General features: G+C 34.5%; 1 protein-coding gene across 2 annotated transcripts in view; it reads left to right on the top strand.

Annotated features, from left to right (window-relative positions):
• The window catches only part of LOC140447619 (uncharacterized), a 67,628-nt gene that overhangs the window by 15,246 nt on the left and 37,261 nt on the right, over nt 1–15,121 (top strand). For both annotated transcript variants that reach the window (XM_072540379.1, XM_072540385.1), the window contains exons 4-6: nt 7,079–7,254; nt 11,263–11,443; nt 11,496–11,549. In XM_072540379.1, coding sequence (XP_072396480.1) covers nt 7,079–7,254; nt 11,263–11,443; nt 11,496–11,549 — 411 coding nt within the window. The remainder of the gene's footprint in view (nt 1–7,078; nt 7,255–11,262; nt 11,444–11,495; nt 11,550–15,121) is intronic.

The raw sequence follows: 15,121 nt of genomic DNA, 5'->3' as shown, positions 1-15,121 counted from the left end.
ATCCGAACCGACCATGCCGCCCTTAAGTGGTTGATGCAGTTTAAGAATCCAGAGGGTCAGATAGCCAGGTGGATCGAACGACTCCAAGAATACGATTTTAAGATTGAGCACCGGGCCGGAGTTAGCCACAGAAACGCTGATTCTCTTTCCAGAAGGCCATGCTCAGCAGAGTGTTCCCACTGCAACAAAACGGAATCCAAGGAAGCAGCAGTGCTAAGAACGACGATTGTCAACAACGACTGGACGCCTACTAAGATCAGGGAAGAACAAGAGAGAGATCCAGTTATACAAAAAATCAGAAAATGGAAAGAGGAAAACCGTCGACCACCTTGGCAGGAAGTATCAAACCTATGCTCAGTAGTTAAGACGTACTGGGCCCAGTGGGACTCATTTATCATCGAAGATGGCTTGCTTAAACGAGTCCTGGAAAATGGTGACGGTTCAGAGAAGAGAAGACAGTTGGTGATCCCAAAGAGCAGAATAGCCGAAGTACTTCGTCAGTTACACGACAGTCCATCGGGAGGGCATTTTGGTGTAAGGAAAACCCTTCAGCGAATTCGGGAACGGTTTTATTGGATGAACAGTTCCGACGACGTAAAAGACTGGTGTAAGAAATGTACTATTTGTGCTACGAGTAACGGGCCTCACCGAAAAAGGAGAGCTCCTATGAGACAATATAATGTTGGAAGCCCGTTTGAAAGAATAGCTTTGGACATTGCAGGGCCATTTCCAGAAAGTGAAAATGGAGGCAAGTACATGCTGGTAGTAATGGATTACTTTACTAAGTGGGTCGAGATTTACGCACTTCCCGACCAGAAGGCCGCCACCGTTGCAGATAAGTTGATCCAAGAATATATCAGCCGATTTGGAGTGCCTTTGGAGATACATAGTGACCAAGGCAGGAACTTCGAAAGTGATCTATTCCAAGGAATATGTGATAGACTAGGCATGAAGAAAACAAGAACTACCGCGTATCATCCGCAATCGGATGGTATGGTAGAACGAATGAATAGGACAGTTGGCAAGTATTTGACAAAGATGGTGTCCGATCATCAGCGAGACTGGGACCAATACCTTCCGTTCTTCACAATGGCCTACAGATCTGCTGTTAACGAATCAACAGGCCAGACACCAGCCAAAGTCCTATTCGGACGCGAAATGCGACTACCTTGTGATCTCGAGTTTGGATGTCGACCTGGAGAAGATGTAGCAGGTGAAGATTATGTGATCGAATTACGAAGAAGAATGGACGATGTACATGAGTTAGTCCGTTCCCACCTTCAGATCGCTAGCGACCGAATGAAGAAACGGTACGATACACAAGCCGAAAAGGGTTGCTTTAAGAAGAACGACAATGTATGGCTGTATAATCCCAAGAAGCGAAAAGGTTGTTCTCCCAAATTGCAGCAGTTTTGGGAAGGTCCATACCTCATTATGGAGAAGATCAACGATGTCATCTACCGAATAAGCAAGATTCCGAAGGGAAAGCCGATGATAGTACACCATAACCGGCTGGCGTCTTTCGAAGGTGACCACGACGTAGATGAAGAAGTGGAAGTAAACCAAGTCCAAGACGTGTCTGACCTCACGTTTGAGGAATTCATGGGTGCCTATGGAGGTACCGGTAAAGCAAGACATGGTGTTACCACTGAAGAAAAGCAAGATCTACTCGCTCTCCCCGATGACTACTCGCTGGCCCTTACCATCCCGGCCAGTATCAAAGACGCACCAGGGTTGGCATCCGTCTTTCGAAGGAAGTTTGGTCGAGTTGCAGAACTTCAATGCCAAGTGCCAGCTCCCGGTAAAACCTTGAAACTCCAAGATGCATCACGTTACCTTTTCTACCTGGTAACAAAAGACACTGCCCGTGACCAACCTACCTACCGAGATGTATGGGAAGCCTTACTTCAATTGAGAGGGCACGTACTAGAGTCCGACGTGCAAAAGTTAGCCATGCCAAAGTTGGAGTGCCGCCAATTAGATTGGAGGGTTATCCGAAATATGGTGGAGGAGATCTTTAAAGACACCGAAGTCCAGGTGTTAGTCTGTTGCAATCCGCATAGTTACTGGTGGGGAGAGAAAACCGTCCCTTGTCATTTTTATACAACTGGAAGTTGTAAAAGAGGGTCCAGTTGCCGATACCAGCATACCGTTCCAGTTCTAGTCCCAACAAGGTTCCAGGAGGAACCATCTTTTGAGAGGGGGGCAATGTTACGTAAAAATATGAGTCATAGTTTTAACCTTTAAAACATGTTTTTATTCTAATATGTTGTAGAGTTTACGAGAGGCCTCGATTTACCTGAGCGACCTTCCAGAACCGATGCGAGGGAAATCCAGTTTGCCTTTACCGTTTCGCCATCGAAGGTTTTAGATTTTTCGAGATAACGGCACTGGTATATAATAACGGAACTTTATTTGGAAGGGACAGTTAATTCTCAAGACCCGCGCTCGCGAATTTGTTACGTACGGATATAATAAATTATTGTCAGATAAGTTAATATAAATAAAGAAATAAATTAAATCCGTAAGTGTTATAAATATTGAACCTTTTAATAAATTCACAACAATATCTATATTATGTTATGTTGAATGGAGGAAATAATATGTACTATGGGTATTGAGCGTTGTACGTTCAGTTTTCTGGGTGTGATTTTTTCTTGTTAATCTCTATGTTGTTTTTTAACCAACGATTGCAAATTGAAGCCCTTCATCTCTATTCTGGATACATTCTTGTTCTGCAATTTACCCTGTCTAGGACAAACCTTTTGTCGTAAACCAATACACATATCATCACCCGTCATACGTACAAGGAGTTGCCAGAATCCTCTTTTGTCGAGATCCATACGACTATGTTACGTATTCAGAAAACCACAAGAACTAGAACCACAAGAAGACAGTAAGCACGCCCTAGGGAAAATGACTACAAGGTCAACATCATACAGAAAGCTGAACAATAACGGCATTAAAAATATCATGTAGAATTTCAAAAGCCTTTTATTTTAAATCAGAGGGTTTATCAACGTAATTAAACCAGTCTTACGTAAATACAATGTAACAAACGCATATCATCATCATAGTCATTAACATCTTGGCATATGTATTGTGGTTCATCATTGAGCTTCAGCAGCTCGGTCTTCTCTTATATGTGCCGCCTCAGTATACTGTTTGTTGAGAAGCTTTTTTCTAATGTATGTCCATCTTCGTGGAGATCTACCGCGTTGGCGCTGAGGTCTCCCTTGGACCAACAACCGCTCTATTTTGTGATCGCTTCGATGGATATGACCAAATAACTTTAAGATTTTAGACTAAACTGTACTAGAAAGACGTTGATTGGGTTAATTGGTTTCTAATTTCATTTAGAACTGAAATATTCGTGCGGCGAGCTGTCCATGGAATTCGAAGTAGTAGTCTCCATGTCCACATTTCAAAAGCGTGTATGCGCTGTTTATCTGATTCTTTGACTGTACAAGTCTCGCATGCATAGTAAAATATGGAAAAGACCAAAGTTGAGATGAGTCTCTTCTTGTTTGTCATAGTAATGTGATGATCACGCCAGACTCCGTTTAGTTGACTTATTGTCGCTCTTGCAAGCTGTATTCATTTTCAAATGTCGCATAGATAGCCGAGGTATATTATAGACTAGACTACCTCGCATCCCGCTATACTTTGAATCTCAGGAAAGTTTTGCACTATATGGCAAACTAAGCACTCTCTACCTCGAATTTTTTTAGTAACTTGATGATTTACCAGCAGCTTGAATAACTCTAGAAAGCTCTTGGTATTGGGAATGTCTACAGAAAAGAAGGTATCGATTCCAGAAATTTTGAGTTTTTGGCGTTATTCTATGAGGTCAAAAGTAGCTGCAGACATCCACACCACATCAGACGAGTAACTCGCAATCAGTCAAGGTCTGCATCAAAGTATTTTTAAACGATAACCAAATCCTCTCGGTCCCCTCTCAAAAGTTTTCAGTGTTTTTTTTGTTAAAACCTCTTGGATATAATGTTACCTCGGTAGATCTTATGAAATTAGAAATTGTTTGCTAGCAGTGGCGTAGCAACACTTGAATAAATTTCTTACAGAATTTATCCATACTGGGGTCGCGCGGTTAGGTGCAGTATCACTTCAGCTAGAAATATCCTAAACTTACTTCTTGAGCACAACTACAGTGCTACAGAAGGCTATCCGCTTCAGACAATGGAAGGGGAATCAGCTTAGTGATATGGCGAATATATCCTCCATCGGTAGTACGAACACGGACAATTCTAACTTTTCCATCTTTGCTGCTAATTGATTATATCACTCCTGTTAGAGGCCACCATTTTGGGCGATGTTGTAAGTTATTTAAATAGTCAACAGACCAACGTTTCCACAGCTTTTTTGATCAGAAATGTCATTTAAAAAGCAGGGCGAATTAGACCATTTATGTAAAGGTTTACCACTAAACCATGTAGGTTTAATATTTGATTTAATTCTCCATAAAGTACTTCAAGCTCAGAAAATTCATCGGTTCCACCTAAGATATCGTCCATATATGTTTGGGATAACAAAGCGCTAGCTGCTAGCGGAAATTGAGGGTTATTTTGTGCAATATTTTTAATGACGCGGGTGGCTAAAAATGAAGAAATTTTGTCCAAAACTGAGGCGGGATTCAATCTATTTAAAATCCTCAGAGGGTGAATCTCTCCACAATATATTTTGTAAATAGCGCTGTTTGGGCGACATTTCTATTTCTCTATAGGTATATCATCTTTATATTTGCAGTCAAATCAGCACATTAAATCCCAAATCATGACTGCCCAAGGTAGGTAAAATATTTTCGTATCTTCAATTATTTCTTTTCTTCATCTTCAAATCTTTTAATTTTTTACTTCAGTGTTCCAAAAGGGAATTGGAAATCATATCCGCGTATAAACCATGAAAAACAATTGCATCAAGGTTAAGAAATGCAAATGATATCTTTCCGTTGAAAAATCCATGAGTTTATAGATCGCCCTAAGACACAATTGACCTTAGCTCTTGCAAACAGATCGCAGTAGTCCCACGCTACAAAACGAGAGCAATAAAAGAAACCATAAAAATAGAAACACAAGAAAGCCTGAAAAGTAGAGATGACTCCCTAAACTTTCACCTAACGGAAAATGGCTGGTAAACAACATTTAAATTCAAAAGAAAAACCACACTCTAAAAACCTACGGTAGACCCTGTATCGCCTAATTATTCTCTCTGTATTCTATATTATAATAATTGCACTGGTACTATCTTTTATGTACAACTCAAAAGTTATACTTCTTACAGCTATATTTTCTTCATCAGTAGTTACAGAAACAGCTTCAACTTATAGTCAAGCCATTTAATATGTACACATGTCTATCTTCTTGTATATTTTTTATATATATTATATTTAAGGTGTTGGGAATAACAGTGCAATAACTAACATTTTTTGGAAAACATCGTTTTAAAGTAAGTCTATTAAAATCGGTTAATAGTTATTTAACCAACAAGTGTATTAATAAGGGCGATTAACAATTGAGATATATTAACGCGCGAGCGAAGCGAGTGCGTTAATGTTCGAGATTGTTAATCGCCATTTTAATTCACGAGTTCGTTACAAAACTTTTCCGTCGACCGAACTTTTCAGAAATAAAAATATCTTAGTTTAAATTTTTATTTACTTAACGATAAATAATGACATACAATGACAGACAGTACTTACAGCGGCTATGTCATTTTAAATAATTTTTTAGTGGGAATATAAATAGGTACACTTCCCGTCATATAAAACTGGTACACTTTTTTTTCCCAATGTAAACCTGTGTTCAGACTGGATACAATGGTCCGTGAATCAATTCGTTGTTGCCATCACAGATAACGGAATTGCACAAAATCTAAATATAAAAAATAACGTTCAAAAATGTATAAAGTTTTTAGATAGGTATTATTTTTATCATTACGAACAAAAAACTGTATCTAATAAATTAAATAACCAAAGATAGGGTTGAGCTAATATCCAAAATGTTTGAAGGGAACATTGGAATGCATCTACTGTAATTTTATACTTCAATTACCTACCGAACACGAACTGTATTTTGTGTCAATAAGTTTAGTAACAGGGAAACTACCAAGAATAAATTATTATTTATTACAAGGACAATAAATGTGAAAAATTAACATTATACTTTATCCTACGTATTATAAACTATAAAATATCCGGGAGGTAAAAACGCTTTATAAAACGTGGCAGTTACAATCCAATATCTCACTGTAATGTTTTATTATAATAATTTATTAGATTGATTATCATTATTTTTTAATTGAAATATTTTCATAAATTATAATAAAACACAAAACAATGTGTGGGTACTTAATTGAGATTATGGAAAATTACAATAGTAATAGGAGAATTTTTTAGGATGCATGTTTAAATAAATGTGACTGACTGATAGAGAATGCTCGGTAATGTTTTAGTTTTTAGTATACTCAAAACTGGCGGTCTGTCGCACAGCCCTGCTTTCAGCTGGTTTCATATAATATTTTCGTTGAACTGGCAACAGTGCCCTAGAAATTAGAATGACACATGTGACAAGATCAACGTACACAACTTAAAAAACACGATTTTTGGTTATACGAGTTGTACCAGTTTTTTATGACGCGAACGGTACCTATATGTTTGGTTGCCTACACCACAGGCCACTGCCAATCACAGAGCGTTAAATGTGGTTAAATTATTATACAAGCAATATATGTTGTGTTGCCTATAATAAAATCGTTCATTAATAGAAAATCATTCATTAATAGGGGTCATTAATCAATGATTTTGAGGGTGTTAAAATTAATCATAAATGGATGGTCGACGGAAATAGTTAATAACAAAATTGGCGCAGAACTAGAAAGTTAAAATGATTGAAAATTGGTTAACAGAAGACAGTAAATTTTAATATTTTAATAAAATCTATTTTAGTTAATATAATTCGATAAAAATGGCCTGGATTCGGTTATTCCATAATTATTCTCAACTCACCTATTATACAATACATATAGCTTTCTTTATTGCTTTAGCTTGTTTAATTTCTTCTAGGGTGAAAGCACTGGTGTTTGGATTGATATTAATCTTCTCGATTCAATAATTAGTTGGTATACAGATAAAAAATCATTAAATCCTGAAAAGGGTAAAAATAATGAGGAATTGCATGCTAGAAATTGGGACTTAATTATGGTTTTTAGAAGTAGCATAGAAAACATTGATATTCAGAGGTATAGTTCGGTTTTATTTATAAATAGAAATGATTTTGGTGTATTATTTAAAAATAAGCTTAAAGGTTATAGCGGGAGAAGATGGTGAAATCTGCACTCGTCTGGATTCTTATTTGGGATTAGGCACTGAAAAGAACATGTTTAGAAACCCATTTAGCTAAATGTTCAACTCCCTAGGTAGCCCCAGGGGTCCCTTATGTCAAAAAATGTGTTTTTTCGAAAAAAAAAAATCGTATGTGATCCTTTTCTTTAAAAAATCTGAAAATATTCATGAACATACATTTTAATGCCCAAAAATACTCACATTCTTTTTCAGATTTCTTTTGATCAAAATTGTGCTCAGGAAAAATATTTGAAAATTTAAAAAAAATGTTGTAAGTTATGTAGGTAATTTATGGCAAACTTCTAAATTATTATTTTTCGTGTATTTTTTCTGTTTTTTTTTTTAATGGCGGTCTTAGCCTTTTCACTGCGGGAACCGGATATACACGTAAAATAATTTCGTGCCCGTACAACGGGAACCGGCTAAATACGCGTATCCTTTTTCGGCATTCGCTGCGGAAACCGTATGAATCAGATACTGCTTACGTATTGTATGTTGCCTATAGAAAAGAGTTAAGCATATCAAAATTTACAATACATTTAAAAATTTTATGTTTCACTGCGGGAGCCGTACAAATCCGCACCTTTTTACACAGGCACGCACTACAGGGATTTACTTGTAAAATCTTAGGATTCCCTTTCGCCGTATTTATGTACGATCGTTTTTAGCAGCGGATTTTAATTTATTTTCTTTAAGAATTTAATTGTGTGAATTATAGCTGCTGATAAACCTATTTGAAAAATAGGAAAAAAACTGTCGAATTATGAGTTTTAGTAAATACAATAGAATTGTTATCAAATTTCACAGAATGGTTAACAGGTAAGAAATATTCAAATTGAAATAATTTTTGTTACCTATTGCATTAATTAGCTTATAGTAAAGACGGTTCGAGACAGCTTGTCATATTGTAGGGTATTGTTAAAAGATTTTTATTTACTACCTGAAATTTACGATATAAATATTTTAATATAATTCAAGTTGGACCGAAATGAAAGACTTATTGTTGTCAAAACATATTTTTTGGATTAGTTCTATAATGTAAAGAATTTATAATTTACTTGACCATTTGAAAAACCTTTTAGGATAATAATATTTTATGAATATTCAAAGAAGACGTAAATTACAGACTTGATAATGTTAAGATTATTTCTTTTAAGCCATAAATGAATTCTGCATCTCTCCTCCGGTTTGCGTGCAGCGTCTATTTCTATTATGATCGTAGTATTGTACACCATTCTGTACTAATAGTAGTGTATTTTTTTACAAAAATAAGTGGGTGATTCTTAAATTTAGATTTCTTATACATTATTGACTAATAAAAACAATTGCTGAGTGAAACAGCTCGTATACGCAAATATCTTAGCGAAAGTAAACTATATGAAATTTTAATGGAAAGTGACAGTGAGAATGAGTGTATTCTTGAAGAATCTGATGCAGAAAATGATGAATCTGGATAAGAAAATGATAATGAAGAGACTTTACCATCGTCAACACAGGTTAGTGAAAATAGTGCTTTAACTTTGGAATCTACTTCTCTTCAACAAGCTAAACGTCGTAAATGTAAAAAGATTCCGTTATATAAATGGGAAAAGGGAGATCTTCAACCAACAGTTCATAATTTTAACGACAATACATCATAGTGTTTGAATGAAATTTTTTTTTAAAAGTAGTTCAAGTGTTTTAAGTAGTTTCAAAACATTTTTTTCTTTGACTTTTATAAAAGCAATGGTTGTTGAAATTAACAATTTTACAAATTCGTCGTGGAACATAGTGATATTGAACAAAATTCTCGTGTCGCAACAAATTGGAAAGACACTGATGTGGATGAAGAGTATTGTTTTCTAGCTTTGTCGTTCCTTAAATTGTCGTTGTTAAGTTTTTCAGATAACAATACCGTTGACAAAAAAGACTCCCTTTTTAAGCTGCGAATCGTTATAGACCATTTAAAGACCGTTTTTTCGTAGATTTCTGTATCCATTCAGAAACATTTGTATCGACGAAAGTTTGATGCTTTATAAGAGAAGGCTAGCATTTAAACAGTATATACCCTCTAAAAGGCACAGATTTGGAATTAAATTCCACGTTTTATGTGACTGTGAGACAGGCTACAATTTGGACTTTATTATTTATACTGGGTCTAATACTGACATTAAAATCTTTGATACAGACCTAAAAAAAAGGCATAGCCTGTAATGAGCCTCTATGCATTACGCCATGTTTTGAAAAATACAATTGTATAACAAATTTTAAATTTTCCTTTTAATGTAGTCAAAACTTTTTTATTTATAACTATTTATATTTTGCATTTGAATGTTTTGTGTACCATTTGTTTGTAGTTTTTTACCTTGTTGCTACAATTACTAATAATAAATAAAATAATGATAATTTTTCAATATATTTAATTTTTTTTTATTTTTCAAAAATCTAAAAGCAAAAAATTTATAGTTACTTGTACTTGTACTTCTACTAAATTGTAAATACAGTCCTGAATAGACTGTATTGATACACTGCGCGAACCGTATTTATACGCCATAGTACTTCATCGACTGACTGCGGCAACCGTGTTGATCAGCACGGGCATGAAACAGCCGTACCAGAAACCATACTACTTTTATAACTAGCCGCAGTGAAAAGGTTAGATTTGCCATTTTCTCTCCGAAACATCCTCAAAATTCAAAAAAACTTATTTTTTGGTGTTTTCTCCCCATGTTTAAATAAACTAGACTGTATGTCAATAAATAGCGATTTTTGATATATTTTTTTATTATTTCTAATAGCCATCAGGGATCATTTATGCCATTTTCAGACCAGAGCATGCTCAAAATATGACAAAACCCTCTCGCCTACGATTTTTCATTTATTTTTTCCGTTTTTTCTAATAGCAGATTCATGTTGTCCTTTTTAATACAGAAACCTACTCTAAATTCGAAAAACTGTTTTTGGTGATTTTTTTTATATTTGAAGCACATAACCTCATTTAAATATGATACATAATGTTTTTTGTTTTCTTTCCTTGATTCGAGTGGTGATCAGTGATTATCATTTAAATATTATCGTTTATGGAATAAATTATTAAAATTTATTTTAAATTATTTAATTTCAAATTAGACATTGGTAAAAATGTAATTAGTAAAAAATGTAGTATGTGAGATATAAGCTTCAATTAAATTATTATTTAATCTTCTTACTTAATAAAATGGTGATGATAAAAATCAAAAATTATTTCTTTTCAAAACTATTATTTAACGTTTTCTTTCATTTAATTTTTATCGAAATTGAAAAACTTTTGAAGTATGTTCTGGTCAACATATATTTTTATTCTAAGCAGGTTTAAATCAACAACTGCATGAAAATTTATAACGTTATGGCAGTTTTACTATATAAACTAAAGATCAAGGCTAAATTTTGAGGGGTATCTAAATTTCCTAGGTCTTTCCATTCCAAAACTACAAGCAATTGTCTTTCAAAAATGTATTAAGTCATCCGAATTGACGGTATTTTTTTAAGAAAAATGGGGTTTTTCGAATTATCCTAATTTTCCTTGATACTGAGGCTAATTTTATTACCGGGATCGTATTCAGCGAAAAATTTTACATCAAAAATGTATTTTTGAATATTTTTCATCATATAGAGCCCGCTATGCAAGAAAAAGTGATAAAATACGGGAAACAATTTTTTACTTGGAAAAAATTTAATTAACCACAATAGACTGCTGTTTTGGACCTAACAGGTACCTAAATTTGGTAAATCATTATATTTTGTAGTATAGCATATGCCTGTAAAATTTAGACCAAATCGAGAGGGGTCGCCTGACCAACTTTGTATAGTTGACGTGGAATTACCCTGTCACAAAATCCCTTTGTGCGCTCACCGCTTCAAGTATATAATTTTATTTTGTGTTTTAGCTACAATGAATGTATCATCATAAACTTTGATCTGAAATTACCCGTAATGAGCTCCCAATCCATATTTGATAAAGCTCTCTCGGTTCATTTGAAGTTAAGCCATTCTGAAGAAGCCAAATTTCTGATTTGTCATGTACTCAATCGCTGGATGCGTAAGCCTGACAAAATAGGAAAGAGAAAAGTATTTAAGATGATCTAATTTTTGTTGAGTTATTAACTTATTTTTATTTTAGAGAAAAGCCTCTTGGGTGGATAGAAAGGTGTATAATGTTGGAAAACCTATTTGGGTGAGTATGAACAACCACGAACGCTACGAGAGCAAGAAAATAAACAACCTGTAAATTTAAAGTAAAAGGTTTAAATTGTGTACATGAAATCTCTTTTATTTGAAGTTAATGTTTTAGGTCAAGACAGACATCAAATACTTAGTACTACAACAAAAACATATTACACTAATAAATATATATTTATTCGGGGTGATCCACTTTCGTGACAAAAGTCCGTTACATCTGTTATTATAAAAGATACCAAAAAATTTTATTTACAAAAATAAGAGATAGCTGTAAGCTTCACAATTTAAAATTAGTTATAAATATACAGGCTCTTCCATAACTGTGTACCGAATCAATGATATGCTTTTTTAATGAAACACGTTTCATGAATACAAAGATGTTTTGTGTTATATAGCGTACCTTGTATAATTAAAAATGGATATAAAAGTAACTACCTGATGTACCCATAATTTTTAAATGATTTGTGATGGGTAGCTCTTTCGGGGCGACAGACTCAGTAAAACACAGGTTTGAAATAAAAATAAATCGATTTAGTATATATACAATAAATAAAAATAAAAAAGGAATTCTTCGTTGTATACTTATAAAACAAAAATAAAATGAATTCTACGTTCCCGTCTGGGTCCCGCGATGAATGAATTCCCCGGCGAACGTCTATAAAAGAAAAGAAACTAATTATTACTAATAAAGAAATGAAATAGCAGACCCACGGTAATGTTCAATACACAATACCGATGGGTTCCGCTTGGTTAAGGACAGAGTATGATCCTCAATACGGAAATCTATCTGTCCGGGATGGCTCGCAGGTTCACTACACCGGCGAGTCAGGGAGCCTAGAGCGCTAGCTACAAGACTGTCTAATTCCGCTATTCACACGCCTTAAATAGCCGTTCTGAATCCCACTTCGCCGTCACGTTGTAGAAGTGGATGCGCAAATATTGACACTCCCACGGTTCGAACTGTTAAACGATCAGAGCATCGTTACAGATTGTCAAGATGGTTTTAAAATAATGACCTGTAAGCATTTGTGTCATAATATGAAATGCTTTTTTAATTCTTACGTTTATGTTTATTCATTGTTGTATTAATTACGTTTATGTTTATGTTTATTTTGTTGGAAGTTCATGGAGCACACTATATATTTAATATAGCCCCAGGAGAAGTCGACCTTACTTAATTCCGATAATCTAACTGGCCAATGAATCGGCCATTCTCTTCCTATCCATCTGTTATAAAATTGCTCACTCAATTCACCTAAGAAACCTAATAGAAAGAAGCATAGATACGGGGGAAAACTAGTATTAGCATTCATAGACCTAAGAGCAGCATTTGACACGATAGAAAGACATATTATAGGGAAATGCTTGAGGAAAATAAACGTACCTAATGCATTGATAAAAATTATAGAAAGTACTTATAAAGAGGTAAAAGGAAGGGTACAAATAACAAGGGAAAGATCGGAAGCATTTAATTGGAAGAGAGGTATTAAACAAGGAGATAGTCTCGGCCCTTTGCTATTCATAATAGTAATGAACGAATTGATCAACACTAGAGTCAGAACCAATCAACTACAGACAATAATAGGTTACCGCAGATTACAACCGGTAACAGAGTAGAGTCCTTAATGTATGCAGACGACATAGTACTAATAGCAAATTCCGAAAATAAAATGCAGAAACTAATGGATATATAGGTAGAACAAATAGAAGAACTAAAAATGGAGATAAACGAGGAAAAAAGTAAGATAATGATAATCAGCGGCAAAGGAGATAAGGAAGATAATCAAATAAAGATAAAATGTAAAAACTCAGAATTGGAAATAATAACTTACGAATACCTGGGAAGTATTATAACTAATGACGGAAAAATAGACTGGGAAATAACAAAGAGAGCAAAGAAATCAAACAAGTTATATTATGCGTTAGCCCCAATAATGGGAAAAAGAGAACTTGCACGAGAAACAAGAATAAAAATATATAACACAATAGTGATACCGGCTGTGCTCTATGCAAGTGAAAACTGGACAATTCTGGAAAAACATACAAGCAGGATAAACGAATTGGAGATGAGACATCTAAGAAGGATAGTTGGAAAGACAAAATGGGATAGATTAAGCAACGAGACTATTAGGAGAATAACCAACCAGGAACCGATAATGAACAAAATAGCAAAGAGACAAATGAACTGGTATGGGCATCTGATGAGGATGCAATCCAATAGAATAACAAGAAAAATTTATGAAGCAAAAAACATCGGAAAAAGAAAAAGAGGCAGACCAAGAAAAAAATGGATACAGCAAGTAGTAGAGGCGGGAAAACTTAAACAAAAATCACTCGAGGAATTGAAAATAATGTCAGGAAACAGATAAGAATGGAAGAGGTGGGTAAATGGAAATTAAAATAGCTAGCCCAAATCCGACACCCTGATAGGATAAAAGGAAGGGGAGAAAGAAAGAAAGAAAAGAATTCACGTAAGTGCGTTATAATTAGGAGGAGCTATGTCATGTAAATACCATAATTGTTGATGGATGTTGAGTGGCAAGTTTTGAAGTAAAATAGGTAAATGATTTACTAAAAAGTTGAAATAAACCTTTCCGTTTACTATTTTCTCAAAGAAGAAATGGTATATTAAATTATTACTTACGATGCCACCCAAACGTTTTAAGGGCCACCTAGTCTGACTCTTTGTAATTATTAAGTACGGGTTTTCTGTTGAAATTATGAAGATTGACACATCCATTTTTGTGAAACCTTGCTTCATCTCCGAATAAAACAAAATCAAGTACAGTGTTAGGAAGACCCTGTATCTTCTTCTTAACATGCCATACACCAAAGTGCGTAGGCGACTATCTCATTACTAGAATTCTGTTCTTGGCGGCGTGACACAGCTCGCCTGTATTGTGTATTCCTGTCCATTCTTTAATATTCCTTAACCAGGATAATTGTTTGCGGCCGGCTCCTCTCCTACCTTCGATCTTCCCTTGTAGGATTAACTGTGGTATTTCATATTTTGCTCCTCTCAATATGTGCCCAAGGTAACCAATCTTGCGTTTTTTAATTAATTTAAAGAGTTCTGTAATTTAGTTCTCTTAATTTAAAGACCCTGTATATTGATAAATAATTTAAAAATATGAAGCTTACAGCTACATCTTATTTTTGAAATAACTTGTTTTGGTATCTTTTTTAATAATAGATGTAACGAGTCTGTCATAAAAGTAGATCACCCTAATATTTTTTGAAATCAGATTTTTTCAACCTTTAAAAAGATGTGTCACATGACCCCCTTTGCTATTTAAAAAAATTGAAGATGTGGCTGTAACCTGATGTGGCTTCGTCGAAATACCGAAACTTTGATACCATTAGATATTAGTGATTATTATTACTTTAAAAATCGACGTGATTGATCGATTTTGTTTTATTTTTAAAATAAACGATTTGACAGGGGGCAAGATTTTATCCTCTCATTGTGTAATTGTCAAGTAAACGCCGAAAAAAATTAGTTTAGATTTTCTTTAGATTTTCAACAATTACTACCGGTTTTCAATAAATTAATTGCAGTTAAAAATT

This window comes from Diabrotica undecimpunctata, chromosome 1 (assembly GCF_040954645.1).
Source record: "Diabrotica undecimpunctata isolate CICGRU chromosome 1, icDiaUnde3, whole genome shotgun sequence".
NCBI lineage: Eukaryota > Metazoa > Arthropoda > Insecta > Coleoptera > Chrysomelidae > Diabrotica > Diabrotica undecimpunctata.
Note: the sequence above shows the minus strand (reverse complement) of the source record. Positions and strands in the feature narration are given on the sequence as shown.